We start from the raw sequence: 13,533 nt of genomic DNA on the forward strand, positions 1-13,533 counted from the left end.
AGTGAAAATAGAGTTACAAAGAAATTGTGTTGATCAGCAGAAGTTTACAGCTGAAATGGATCCAAACAGACCCTGAGGTTTTTATGAGATGGCCAAGACCTGGGAGCATAGGGCCTTCCTGACACCCCAACGTGTCAGCAGGATGCAGACTAGAATGTATTTTCTTACCTGTGATCTGCAAATTGGAGATTTACTTGTTTTTATATAACACTTATATATTTTACTTTCTTTGGGCCAGACACTATTCTAATCATTGAATACTTGTAGCAACCCAATGAGGTCACGTTACCCCCAACTCCTTGCAGGTGAATCCACATGGCACTTTCTTTATGACACACTTGTCTTAGAATAAAACACAACCTTAGAATATTGTGGGGCAGACTGAATGGTGTAACATATGTCAAGGACTCAACTCTTGGTACGTGCTCCATGAATACTAGCCATTGTTTATTATGGCTATAACCCTGTCCCCTGTGCTCTTCCCAAGTACATTGGGAAGTTCAACTCCTTTTAGATGTTTAGGTCTAACTGTCATCCAATGAGGGCCTCTCTTGTTTGCTTTATGGGTATGGGACACAGATCTGTCTTGGGGAGAGGAGATCATCTTCACATAAGGTTTTTTAGGGACCCTTAATTTAAACCTCTGCCTTTTGTGTCCTGCTTGGTTCTTAGAATCCACTTCCTTCTATAACCACAGAAGCACTCATTTCTGCCTATCTGCTTCTGAAATGCTGCAGGGCTCCCCTTTGGTTGTTTTTGTTCCAGAGAGTGTGAGAACAAGAGAGAAGGGAGACAGATAAAAAGGAGGCAGAAACAAAATTCGTCATTGAGAAGAGAGTAGGAGAGAGCCCTACTTTCCCAGACTGCTTCTGCAGGCTTCACAGATAGTCTATATTTCCAGGGACCTCCTTGAATCAGGGCTTGAAATGGAGAAGATATATGGATGGGTGGGGGTGGGAAGTGGGGAGGAAACACCTGAGGGCAAATACCATTTTCTGGAATGGGCATGTATACCGGTCAGGAGACTCCCATAGCCAGCATGGTGGGAAGAGGCAGGTAGTGATGTACTGTTATTCAAAAATACCTGGTTTTATTTCTTAAAAAACCTCCAGAGTGCTTATTTTTATTTTTTTTTTAAACTTTTTTAAAATTTATTTATGATAGTCATACAGAGAGAGAGAGAGGCAGAGACACAACAGGCAGAGGGAGAAGCAGGCTCCATGCACCGGGAGCCTGATGTGGGATTCGATCCCGGGTCTCCAGGATCGCGCCCTGGGCCAAAGGCAGGCGCCAAACCGCTGCGCTACCCAGGGATCCCCAGAGTGCTTAAATAAATATATTTGAATATATCTCTAGGTTGTTGAATTTGTTCAAACCCAATGAACACATTAACCATTAGTGAGGTACTTGTCCCTCTTTGAAAGCCTGGTAATAATCCTCTTAAAGGGAAATCATACCCTCTTAATCTCTTTTTTTTGTGTGTAATGCTAAATACAGCATCTAAACTGGATTTATACTCTACGATGCCCAAAGTGACTTAGCTTGCCAGACACAAGGCACATTAGGGTGGTTAAAACTAAGTGGGCTCTGAAAATACATGTCTTAACAGTTAATTCTAATGATTAGTTCATAAGACAAATTCAGAATCTCATTCTAGGAGTGATAATCCTTTTGAAATGTAATCTTTTTGCCTTCATGAGTCACTTACCTACCCTATTTTGCCTCAAACAGTGCCCTAAGTATTTATTTAGTTACCTAGGTTTTAATTTTCTTTGGTCCAAGTTTGCTGTTGGGCTAATAATAGAAATAGATGCTATCAAGGGGCTGGAGACGAAGATGGATCAAATATCCATATCCTTCCAGTTAGAGGAATGACCTTACTTTTTGCTCTGTATGAATGAATGAATTTGTTTATTCAGCAATTACTTAGGGAGTATGTTCAAAGCCCTTAATATAGTCCTAGGCAGTCAGGAGATATCTACAAAGAGCCCTTGGTGGAGTTTACAGTCTAGTTCAATACTGTCTGATAGAATTTTCTGTGATGATGGAATGTTCTATATCTGCACTGTCTGATACCCTAGCCATGGCTCTGGATCACTTGAAATGGGGCTAGTGCAGCTGAATTTCTCATATTCTTTAATGTTAACATAAATGTACATAGCTCAGATGTGGCTACCATATTGGACAAGGCCTGTAAAAGAGACAATAACCTGATTCACACGATTCATTACAATTGTTGTAAATGCTATAGAGGAAAAGACAGGTACTATGGGCAGATGAAACTGGGAAACATAACCTAATCTATGGCTCGGCTGAGACTTTTCTGAGATCTTGATGTTTGTGTTAAAAACTGAGCTGCTTGGGATTCACTAGGTTGCAGTTAGTGTGGGCAACATTTTTAGAAAAAGAAAGAGCATGCACAAAGGCCTTGGGGCAGGAAGAGCTTGGACCCTCTCCCACCAGAGTGATTGAACCATCACGAAAGCAATGTATGAGAGGAGGAAGGAGAGGGGCTGGAGGGCAGGAAGTGTTGTGGGGTGAGGAGTGGAGAAGAGGTGCGACTGGATCAGATTAGGACCCATAGGCCACAGTAAGCATCATGGACGTTTTCCTAATAGTAGTGAGAAGCCCTGAGAAGGAAAGTAACTTGATCCAATGATAATCTCTTTTGAATGTTAAATATTTTCTAGTTATACATATGCAGACTTTAGAGTCAGTTTCTACAAGGCTTGCTATGAACATTAACAAGTCCCCTGCTGGGCTTCCCAGTTTTCGAGTCCCTCAAGGTAACTACTTCCGGTTCTTTCAGTTGATTCTCTTGGTTTTTTACTTCTATGTCTCTAAATAATATGCAAGTATTACTCTTTCTCAATGTTGCAGTTTAAGACCTGGTCTACTGTTTACCCACAGGGAAGGTGAAGATGCCACTTTCACCATCACCCCCACCACTCCCAATAGAGTTGTAACATGATTTGGTTAGATGGATGGTCAATGTTTGTATGAGAATGACTTTGTAAACACTATTTGCAGCTGAACCATATGATATATAGCGATTACTTCTCCTTTCACACAATATTTTATTTTTGCACTAAGAATTCTTTTAAAAATTGGAACTCATCACTAAATCATGTTAAACTATGCTCTGGTTATGTAAATCTCTTCTCAATGTGTTTAACCACATTAGGAATTCCATTGATTTTTTTTTATCTTTTTGAAGAAATTGCCCTTGGAGCTTTCTGACTTGTTCCAGTCTGGGATGCTTGCTTTCCAGGCTTGCTGCACAGCCCTTGGCTTAGTATCTTTCTTCACCATTAACCTGAGGATCCTCTTAGCCTCTTTCTTGTGTTGAATTAGTACCATATTTCCTGGACCCTGTGTCTTCCTCTTTTTCTTGGTTGGTTATTTTATTTGCTCAAGGACATGCTCTAGTAGCTGCCTGCATGAGAGGTAACATTTTTGAGATTGTATTAAAAGAATTTATGTTTTTTTTCTCTTTAACTGATAGTTTGGCTAGATGTAAGTCTGGTATGGAAATACCTTTAGAGGTCTGAGGGTATTACCTCATGTCTTCTAAGTTCCAGTGTTGCTGTTGAGAAAATTTCATTGTATGTCTTCTTCCCCTTCTTTTTGTCCTTGTGAGATCCCTTACATTTGTTTTCGTGGGGTTGGGGAGTGGAACAGAGCTAGGTGCAGTTACAATGATAAAATTCTTCTTTAAATTGGAATTCAATGAGCCTGTTTTATTTTGTTTTAAAAAACACCTTGGCTATAGTTTATAAAATGGATTTGGTGGCTCCTGGTCATTTTGTATTACATGAAGTACTATGTAGAATTTGTCCCCGCAGGAAGATATGTTCAAATCCTAATTTCCAGTGCTTGCGAATATCACCTTATTTGGGTACAGGATCTTTTCAAGTGTCATCAAGTTAAGATAAGGTGATACTGGTTTTAAGCAAGCCTTAATCCAATGACTGATATCCCTATCAGAAGAGGATATTTGGACACAGAGAGGAGAACACTATGTGAAGACAGAGGCAGAGATTGGAATGATGCATCTATAAGCCAAGAAATACCAAGGATTTCCAGGAACCACCTGGAAGCTAGGAGAGATGCATGGAACAAATTTTCTCTAGGGCCTCCAAAAGGAACCACCTCTGCCCACATTTTGATTTCAGACTTCCAGCCTCCAGAATTGTGAGAGAATACATATCTGTTATTTTAAGCCACCCAGTTTTGTGGTATTTTGTTACAGCAGCCCTATGAAACTAATACGGGTGGGTATTAAATTATGTAATTTAGTGTTCTTAGAAATGGAAGGTGCTTGGAGAAACTTTGTTTTCTTAGAAATTGAATGTGCCTTCAGAAATGAAAGGTGATTTTCCCTGAAATAGGAATTTGTTCTTTATATCATTATTCTGTCAGTTTTGTTGAGTATTTGTCTTAATTTTTCTTGAACACTATAAAAATTGTCATAGTGTAGTACACATCTGTATCTATCCTGTTTTTCTGGCTAACTTTTAAAATGCCTACCTGAAAAAAAAAATAAAAATAAAAATAAAAAAATAAAAAAAATAAAATAAAATAAAATAAAATGCCTACCTGATTTTTTTGGAAAACCATCAGGTCAAACAGAGCCATCTAAAGCTTAGGAAAGCCAGTCAGAAAAAAGAGAAAGAGGGGCACCTGGGTGGCTCAGTGGTTGAGCGTCTGCCTTTGGCTCAGGGTGTGATCCTGGGGTCCTGGGATCCACTCCCACATCAGGCTCCCCGCAGGGAGCCTGCTTCTCCCTCTGCCTGTGTCTCTGCCTTCCTCTTTGTCTTTCATGAATAAATAAATAAAATCTTGAAAAAAGAAAAAAGAGAAAGAGTCCAAATATATCTCCATTCCTCTTGATCCAAGCACTGGATCTTCCAGCAACAAGGAACCTGGTGGGACTTTCTCCTCACCTGCTGCTGCCTCTTCCTCCTGAGAAGGAATCTAAGTTGGGTCTCCCAAATTCTCCCAAGCAATCCAGATTCTAGTACCCCCGCATGGATTTTTTTAAGGATCTGATATTAGCTAATTCTGCCACCATGCCCAAGTCCTTCCTGGTGGCCATTGCAAGGATTTTTTCAATTATCTTGGGAACATTCGTTTTATTTTTTATATGTTAATTCCAGTATAGTTAACATACAGTATTATATCAGTCTCAAGGTGTACAATATAGTGATTCAAAAGTTACATGCAACACCCGGTAGTCATCACAAGTGCCCTCCTTAATCCCCACTGCCTATTTCACCCATCCCCCACGCACCCCCCCTCTGGTGACATCAGTTTGTTCTCTATAGTTAAGAGTCTGTTTTTTGGTTTGTCTCTTTTTCCTTTGTTTATTTCTTTTGTTTCTTAAATTCCACATATGTGTGAAATCATACGGTATTTATCTTTCTCTTACTGACTTATTTTGCTGAACATAATACTCTCTAGCTCCATCCATGTCGTGGCAAATGGCAATATTTCATTCTTTTTTATGGCTGAATAATATTCAATAACGGAATAATATTCCAATGGATATATATATGTTATATATTGGAATATATATGAATATATATATATATATATCACAGCTTCTTTATCCATTCATCGATCAGTGGACACTTTGGCTTCTTCCATATCTTGACTATTGTAAATAATGCTGCTATAAACATGGGGGAGCATGTTTCCCTTTGAATTAGTATTTTTGTATTTTGGGGGGAAATACCCAGCAGTGTGATTACTGGATCACAAGGTGGTTCTATTTTTAACATTTTGAGGAATCTCCATACCATTTTCACAGTGGCTGCACCAGTTTGCAATCCCACCAACAGTGGGGGCACTCATTTTAAAGAACACATTAGTAAATGCTGAGCAACCACAGGAACCCACGCAGAGCAGAGAGCAGCAACAAGAAGAGATGAGGAGAGATCTCACCAGCAGATTTTGGGCGTCTCCCATCTCTGTTTACTTCTCAGATCAGAGTGAGGACCTGGCTGAAGTCAGGAAACCTGGGCAAGATGAGTTTCCCACTCCAAATTGAGATTTCACATGAGAGAAGAATTGACTTCATCAGTCCAAAGGCCAGTTTTCCACAAGCCGATTTGCCAGGTAGGAAATCCACTGAAGGTCTAAGGGCTTTCCCCCACTGGGGTCCTGCCTCAACTTTGCTGCAGCTGCTTTGTGTTGGAATGGTTAGTTTGGGATTGTTTTAAGTACAAATAACTGAACTCATTTTTGCTGTCTGCACTCCCTCTTTGGACTGCTGCTGTGTTCCTGTATACACTCTGACTCCTGCCCCGCCCCTGCCCCTGTCTGCTCTCCTTCTGTGTAGGACCACGTACAGTTCCAGCAAACTTTCCTAACTGCATTTAAAATTGTTATCTGATAATGCTAAGGGGATCCATCATTTGGCTTCCCCTCCGCCCCCCAGTGTAAAGAGTAGTTGATCAACTAGCTTTTGGCAAATTGGTCTTTCAGTAAATTGATTTTGGGCGAATTATTTTTTTTTTACAATATGACCCAGAGGCCATCTTTTGCTTTAGGAAGTCAGTAGAAGGTTGTGAGCATTAGGTGATTAGGTATCCTGAATTCTGTTCTGCTTGCTTCTTATGACTGAGGCAAATTTCCACATCACCTAGGCTCCAGATTACCTATAAAATGGGAATAATAATGTCAACTTCTTGGATGCAAAGATTAATTGACTTTAGAGATAACCAAAATAGATTTTTAAATATATATATATATATAATCTATTTTAAGACTGTGCATACTAAACTAGGTAAAGCTACTCCTTACAGCTCATAGTCATAAAACAAAAGCAACTTACAAAGGAGAGACCTACAAACTAGAAAGCCAATAATGTTGTGAATAATACCAGTAACATTATGAATAATAGCATTAATTTAGCAGATAATTTTGTTTTGTAGAAAATGAGTTACACTGTTGATTTTAGTAGTAGAAAGATATGTTCATTTGTTTTTTATTTCACTTTTGTGCACTTGATGCCTTTAATTTGGGAGCACAGTACTCCATCAGATGAGTCATCATCATCATCACAATTATTTTTCATTTCAAACATGATGCCAGCTTTCATCATCCACTGTACTCTCTTCAAGTCAGTACTCCGAAGGATGGGAGTTGCGCACTACATCTCCTTATGATAGGATGCCATCATTTCCAGCTCAGCACCCGGTATTACCTTGCGTTGATTGATTATTCAACTTTCCCACTCTCTCCTCTATTTAAATGACTTGGAAGACTTCATCTATGATGTCATTTCCCTTTTATGTTCATAGTGCAGAGGTCTCATTTATACATTTTCTTTGCATTTCAAGACTATTAAGGGAGTTGGTGGCAATACAGCCTTAAAATCAATACCAACTGGGGCACCAGAATCATGGAATTCTAATACATCCATCTGGATGATCTTAAATATGCAAATTATATATTTTTTTCACAATTATCATCTAGATGGAAGCATGAGAATGTATCCTCAGTTCCCCTAGGAGTTTGCTGACCCCTCTACTTTTAGGCAAGTTGGCCAAAATACAGGAAAGTATCTGGCGTGTAGAAGGTACTTGGTAAAGGGAAATTTTTATGAAATGTACATCAGAACCAGGGTGCCTGGGTAGATTACTTGGTTAATCTGCTTTCAGCTCAGGTCATGGTCCCAGGATTCAGAGATCGAGCCCCCCCATCAAGCTCCCTGCTCAGCAGAGAGCCTGCTTCTCCTTTTGCCCCTCCCTCATGTTCATGCTTGCCCTCTGTCTCTCTCTCTGAAATAAATAAATTAAATCTTGAAAATAAAAAAAGAAATTTACATAGAACCATCCACCAAGGCCAGAGATCACCAACCTGTATCTTTAAGGTCAAATCAACTGGATTTCAATGACCCTACATTCCAAAAGATTAATAAGTTATTAGGAAGAATATTCCTCAAATTAAACCATGACAAAGTTGAATCTGAAGCTAAAGTAACCGGTAACAGTAGTTCCAGAAGTGAGTAATCTGAGGAATACAAACGTAGTTATCATTCTTGCCCTACAATCTTACAGTTCTCAAAGTAACCAGGAGGCCCTTGAGAAATTTCTTTTAAAAACCTATCACATGGGGCGCCTGGCTGGCTCAGTCAGTGGAGAATGCAATTCTTGATCTTGGGATTATAAATTTGATGCCCACATTGGGTATAGAGATTACTTAAAAAAAAAATAAAACTCTTTAAAAAAAATAACCTTATCACATAAAAAGAAGGAAGGTGCTGTGAAGAGGATCATCAACTGTCCTTGTGGAGAATACTGGTCCCCCTTGTAGAGAACACTTGATCCGTAAGAAATCCAGAGAATGAAAAATACTAAGTGCAGACACTGCACAGCTTTCAGGGGGTTGAAACTCCAGAAGCAGATACTAGTCTAACTAGTTTAACTAGACTCTGAAAGGGGGCTGGATCCTGAATCTACTCCTCCAGCCTTCTCCCCCAAGATGGACTTTTCTATTAGAAAGACTCAGTTTGGTCTACTTCCTGTGTGTCTCCTTTCCTACTCACCCAGAACACTTTACCTCTGACAGTTCTGGTCACCAAATGTGTGGGCACTGATAGCAGTTTGGAAATAAAGACTTGTCTCTTTTGTGAGTTAAAAAAAAAAAAAAAAAAAAGGCCCATTCTTGATGGCTTAGTCTTCCTACCCTTGGAGCTTCAGGAAAGCCCTGCTTAGGAAGAGAACATTGTTGGATTAGGTTACTGGCATCCCATCTCCAAGAAATCATGGCCAGCCAGAGAAACTTAGATGCTTCTCATTGAAAAGACATTAGGACACTTTTATTGATAGAATGCCTGTTCCAGCATAGCTTTTACCACTTTGAGTACAAAGAATGTTTTATAATATCAAAAATGTCAGTATTATAATATCCCAAACTTTCAGTATTCACTGATTGAGAAAAAATGACTCAAAAATTTGGCAAAGAGCTATTATGGATGCAGTAATGTTTTTAAATGGGTTTTCTTCTTTGAGTCTGTATTTGGAAAGTAGCGGTTAACATGTGAGACACAGCGTTTATTCAACATGTAGACCATGCTTAATATACTTTGAGTTTGCGGACTTTGCTGCAATTCCTCCTGAGCAGGGGTCCCCAAACATGGCATGTGGCCCAGTACCCTGACCAAGTTATCATTGGCTTGTAGTAAGATGAGAAACAGAGCCAATGCGCGGAGCTCTTCGTAATCTCGCTCCAATGTGAGCCCACGAGGGCAGGGCCCACGTCTCTGTCTATGTCTACTACTGTATCCTCAGCCCTAGCACAGTGCCTGCCACACTGTCAGTGCTCAGTGGTTATTGAGTAAATGAAAAACGTGTACAACTTCGAAGACAGCTCTTTATTTTGATATTGCTTTCTTAGTGTGATAGTATATAGTAGTTTGGTTTGTTTTCTAAGTTTTATGTGACAAAATAAAAAGTCTACAACCTCTGTTGTTTTCTCTATCAGTCAGGATTAGGTTTAGCTGTGAAGAAGAAACTGGAAGAGCTGTGTTTTGCAACAAGATAGATGTTTTTCCCTCCAGGACTAGTAGTGTGGCTCTAAGAGTTCTCAGGGCCTCAGGCTTCTTCTCCCTCACTGTTTTGCTGTGAGCTTACTGATCTGCTTGGGGGGACCTTTGGACTCATAGTCCAGGCGTGATGTCACCTTCCAGGATAGAGGAAGAGAAAGGGAATGACCTGCCTCCTGCCTTGAAGGAAACTTTCTGGTGTTGAATTACTGTGTTGTACACCTGAAATGAACATAGTATGTTATGTTAACTAACTGCAGTTAAAATAAGAACTTAAAAAAAAAAAAAGGAAACCTTCTGGCAGCATCCAATATCACTTATATCTCATTGGCCAGAATTTAGTCATAGGACCACATCAAGCTGCAAAGGAAGATGGGAAATGACTTTTAGCTGATTGGCAACACACAGACTAACAACCAAGATTCTGTGACTAGGGCAAAGCAGAGGCTTCCTTAGCAGTATGATCACTGTCACCCAGACTTTTTGGAATCATTTAGAAAACATGGGAACCACAGCTGAAGGAGGCTTCTCTCTCTGTCTATATTGCCTGGAATTATACAGGTTGCTCTCTACCCAGCAAAGCTCCCCCCTAAACACTGGAAAGCCCAGAGAGTTTTCTGTCTCTTTGCTTTGACTCAGTTCTTTATCTTTCTCACCTCTGGCTTCACCTTCTCTCTGTTTCCACAACCCTCAATTTACTCATTTTCCTTTACTAACATAATTCTACAATAGCATGAACTTCAGCGAAAGGCAAGTCATACTTGAATGAAAGCAAAACGCGAAAAACTGAAAATGTGTGCAAATCAAATTGCTATAAAAGAATTCTCATTTTCTTGCTTACTTACATTCCAGTTTCAGGGTTGTTTTGTCATCATTTCTGAAAAATATCCTTTTTTGGCAGTGGTTTCTGACCCGATTCCTCTCTTTCCTAGTTATACTGAGGAGAGGAATTCATGTGTAAATCTATTACTTTCTAAGAGTCTCAGAAATCACCACCCTCACACAAATACACTGACTCCAACAATTTGGAAATTGTACCTTGAAACCTTTTGATTTTATCACTCATATTGACAGCAAAGGAGTTGAATACTAAAGTAAGATTATGCTAGGAAACTGCCTTTAGGTACCCTTTGTCCAGCTGGGCCCAATTTATCAGGCTGTGGACCTGGAGCACAGAGTGCACCCCCCCAGTCAGGCTTTTGCGAGGAGGCTTTGGTGGGAAGGCCTGCCTCGGCCACGCCGAGCACACTGCTAAGAGTCATTTATTCACTGAACTAAACTTACTTGTACCAGTCCCTATATATGTCATCCTCTCAATTACTAGTTGCATTTTGTAGGTCATGAAACGGGGGCTTAAGGGCACTGGGTGGCTCAGTCAGTTGAGCATCCAACTCTTCGTTCATGAGATCAAGCCCCACCTCAGGCTCCGTACTCAGCAGGAGTCTGCTTGGATACTCTCTCTCCCTCTGCTCCTTCCCCTGTTCTTGCTCTCTCTCTCTCTCTAAAAATCAATCAATCAATCAATCAATCTAAAAAAATGATAGAAAGCAACTTGCCCAAGATCACACAGCTGGTGGAGACAGATTCAAACCAAGCCTGCTTTCCTCTAAAACCCTTCCTTGAGGCCTTAAGAGTCTCTTTTAGAGAATTCATGGGCCAGTAGAATTTTAAAAAAATTGTAACTTAAGAAATGATGTTTATGTGTACATGTTGATATAGAGTAGCTAATTTTTTCTTTTGCCATGGGGGCATGATAAAGACTCTGTCATTAATTATTATTACCATTTTGTTGGGAAGAATATCTCTCTGTCTCTCTCCTCTTTCTCATACACACATACACAAACACACACACACAGAAAACATTTCTAAATTAATTCAACAAATATTTATTGAGCATCTATTATGGGGCCAGACACTGTTCTAGGCACTGAAGAATAGGGTAGTAACAAAATAAGCAAAAATTTCTCCCTCATGCTTAAATACTAAGTAAGGCATGATATAACTAAAAAAAGAAAAAGAAAAAAAAAGAAAAGAAAAGAACACATAGTATATTAGAAATAAGTGCAGTAGGGGAAAAATAAGGCAGAGAAGAGGGATACGACTGTGTGGGGGAGGAATGCCCACTACATGATGTCATTTTTCTCACTGTACCACACACTGGGGACCTCGCCTCTAGGACCTGACATGTGGAACCTCCTACCCTGTGCTGCCCTAGCGCCGTAGAAGTGGAGATGGGAGGCAGTGGTGAGGGCGGTTCCAACTCTGCTTCCGGTTCATTTCCCCCCAGCCTTTTCTAATCATGGGTTTCCAGTTCCTCAGTTATTGATTAGCTGAGGTTTTGTCTTGCCTAAGACATGATTCAGGAAGTTTTTCATTATGCCTCAGAGCAAATCAATATTTCCAAGAAAGAACTATGAATCAAAAACTTTTACTTTTTTGAGGACAGAGGTTCTGGGGCCTTGTCCTGCCCTTCTACTGTGCTACCTTCCCTTTGCTAGACGGGCTGAGTCTGAGCCTTGTGAGTATCCATGTATTCTCCCCATGTGTTTCCAGCTTCCTGTGGGAAGAAAATTTATGCAAAATCCTTTCATGTTCATGTTAGGAAGGTTTTCCTTTGGGTTTTGTTGTTGAAGTGTACGTTCAAAGGTTTTTTCTCAAACTCTAGATATAAGATGGTGTTTAGATCTCAGCAGTTCAGTTTCTCTCTATAGCCACCTCATCCCATGCAGTGTTGCCCACCTTCTCAGCAGCCTGTGTTCCTCTAGAACCTGAGTTTCTGTCTTTTTTCTCTGAGTACAGTTGTTCCAAATTCTCATGAAGTGAGTAGGGCAACATGGCACCTAGAATCGCAGAGCCCAGAGTTCTAATCTTAGCTCTGCCTCTGACTAGGTTGTTACCTTGGGAAAGTGACTTGAACTTTCTGAACCCTGGTTTTCTCAACTGTTGTACTGAGACAATAACAGTATCTACCTCATAGAGTTGTTGTGAGTATTAAATGAGAGCAGGCACTCTAACTAAAATATACTGAGAATATATTATGTGCCACACACTAGTCTAAGTGCTTTGTGTGTTTTGCCTAGGTGACTTCTCCATGAACTCCTTCTAAGAGGAGCCATTATTGTCTCCATTTTACAGAAGATGGAGCTGAATTGTAGGAAAGTTTTTTTTTTTCATAATTGGAGCATTTTTATTTTATGTACAATGAGTCAGCATTAAGGTAGGTATCTTGGATGACCCATTCAAGGGAGTTCACTTAATCCAACTTAATGAAGCCTATATCCTTGGCGTAATGACAGAAACACTGGTGGCACATATTGAGGCCGTATTTCTGGATCAGACGGTGCAGGTTTGAACAGATGCGGCAAGAACAAGAGCCCTGGCCAAACTTCCTCCCATGGCTCCAGTAGAGCTGCTGGTGACCCATCTTGCTCTTTTAGATGCAACGAGGCAAAAGCTGCAGGGAAGTTAAGTAGTTTTCTCAAGGTTACTCTGTGTTCCTCAAACAAAGAGTGATGGTTTTCATTAATACAGTCTCTGGTGAAGGAATTAGGAACCATCTGGTCTATGCTTGTCTTCAGAGCTCAGCCTGGAGCTGCTACTTAATAGGGTAATTTGACTAATGACAAAGGAATATATCAAGGCATGTTTCTCAAAATGTTAAAAACTGAATTCTCATACAAATAGCGAGCAGGTGTCACTATCTAACTCATTAATGAGGGTCGTAGGAGGATGATAAAGCCCAGTCAAAAGAGAAGATCAGGGTGTGGTTATTGAAAAGGCAACATGAGGGCTCCTTGTGGTGATGGTGATGAAACTATTCGTATCTTTTTTTTTTTTTAAGATTTTATTTATTTATTCACAAGAGACACAGAGAGAGGCAGAGACATAGGCAGAGGGAGAAGCAGGCTCCATGCAGGGAGCCCGATGTGGGACTCGATCCCAGGACTCCAGGATCACGCCCTGAACCGAAGGCAGACGCT

The 13,533-nt window shown here is 40.2% G+C and overlaps 2 protein-coding genes across 6 annotated transcripts in view; one reads left to right on the forward strand and one right to left on the reverse strand.

Annotated features, from left to right (window-relative positions):
- The window catches only part of BAALC (BAALC binder of MAP3K1 and KLF4), a 107,799-nt gene that overhangs the window by 47,648 nt on the left and 46,618 nt on the right, over window positions 1–13,533 (forward strand). The gene's annotated exons all lie outside the window — the stretch shown is intronic.
- LOC140603661 (small ribosomal subunit protein uS14-like) lies at window positions 12,741–12,977 on the reverse strand. The gene has a single exon (XM_072774125.1). The coding sequence runs from the start codon at window positions 12,975–12,977 to the stop codon at window positions 12,807–12,809; it is 171 nt and encodes a 56-aa protein (XP_072630226.1). The 3' UTR covers window positions 12,741–12,806.

The sequence above is a fragment of the Canis lupus genome, chromosome 14 (assembly GCF_048164855.1).
Source record: "Canis lupus baileyi chromosome 14, mCanLup2.hap1, whole genome shotgun sequence".
In the NCBI taxonomy this organism is placed as follows: domain Eukaryota; kingdom Metazoa; phylum Chordata; class Mammalia; order Carnivora; family Canidae; genus Canis; species Canis lupus.

Coding starts and splice junctions, on each gene's coding strand:
- LOC140603661 (XM_072774125.1), bottom strand. CDS start 12,977: ATGGGTCACCAGCAGCTCTACTGGAGCCATGGGAGGAAGTTTGGCCAG.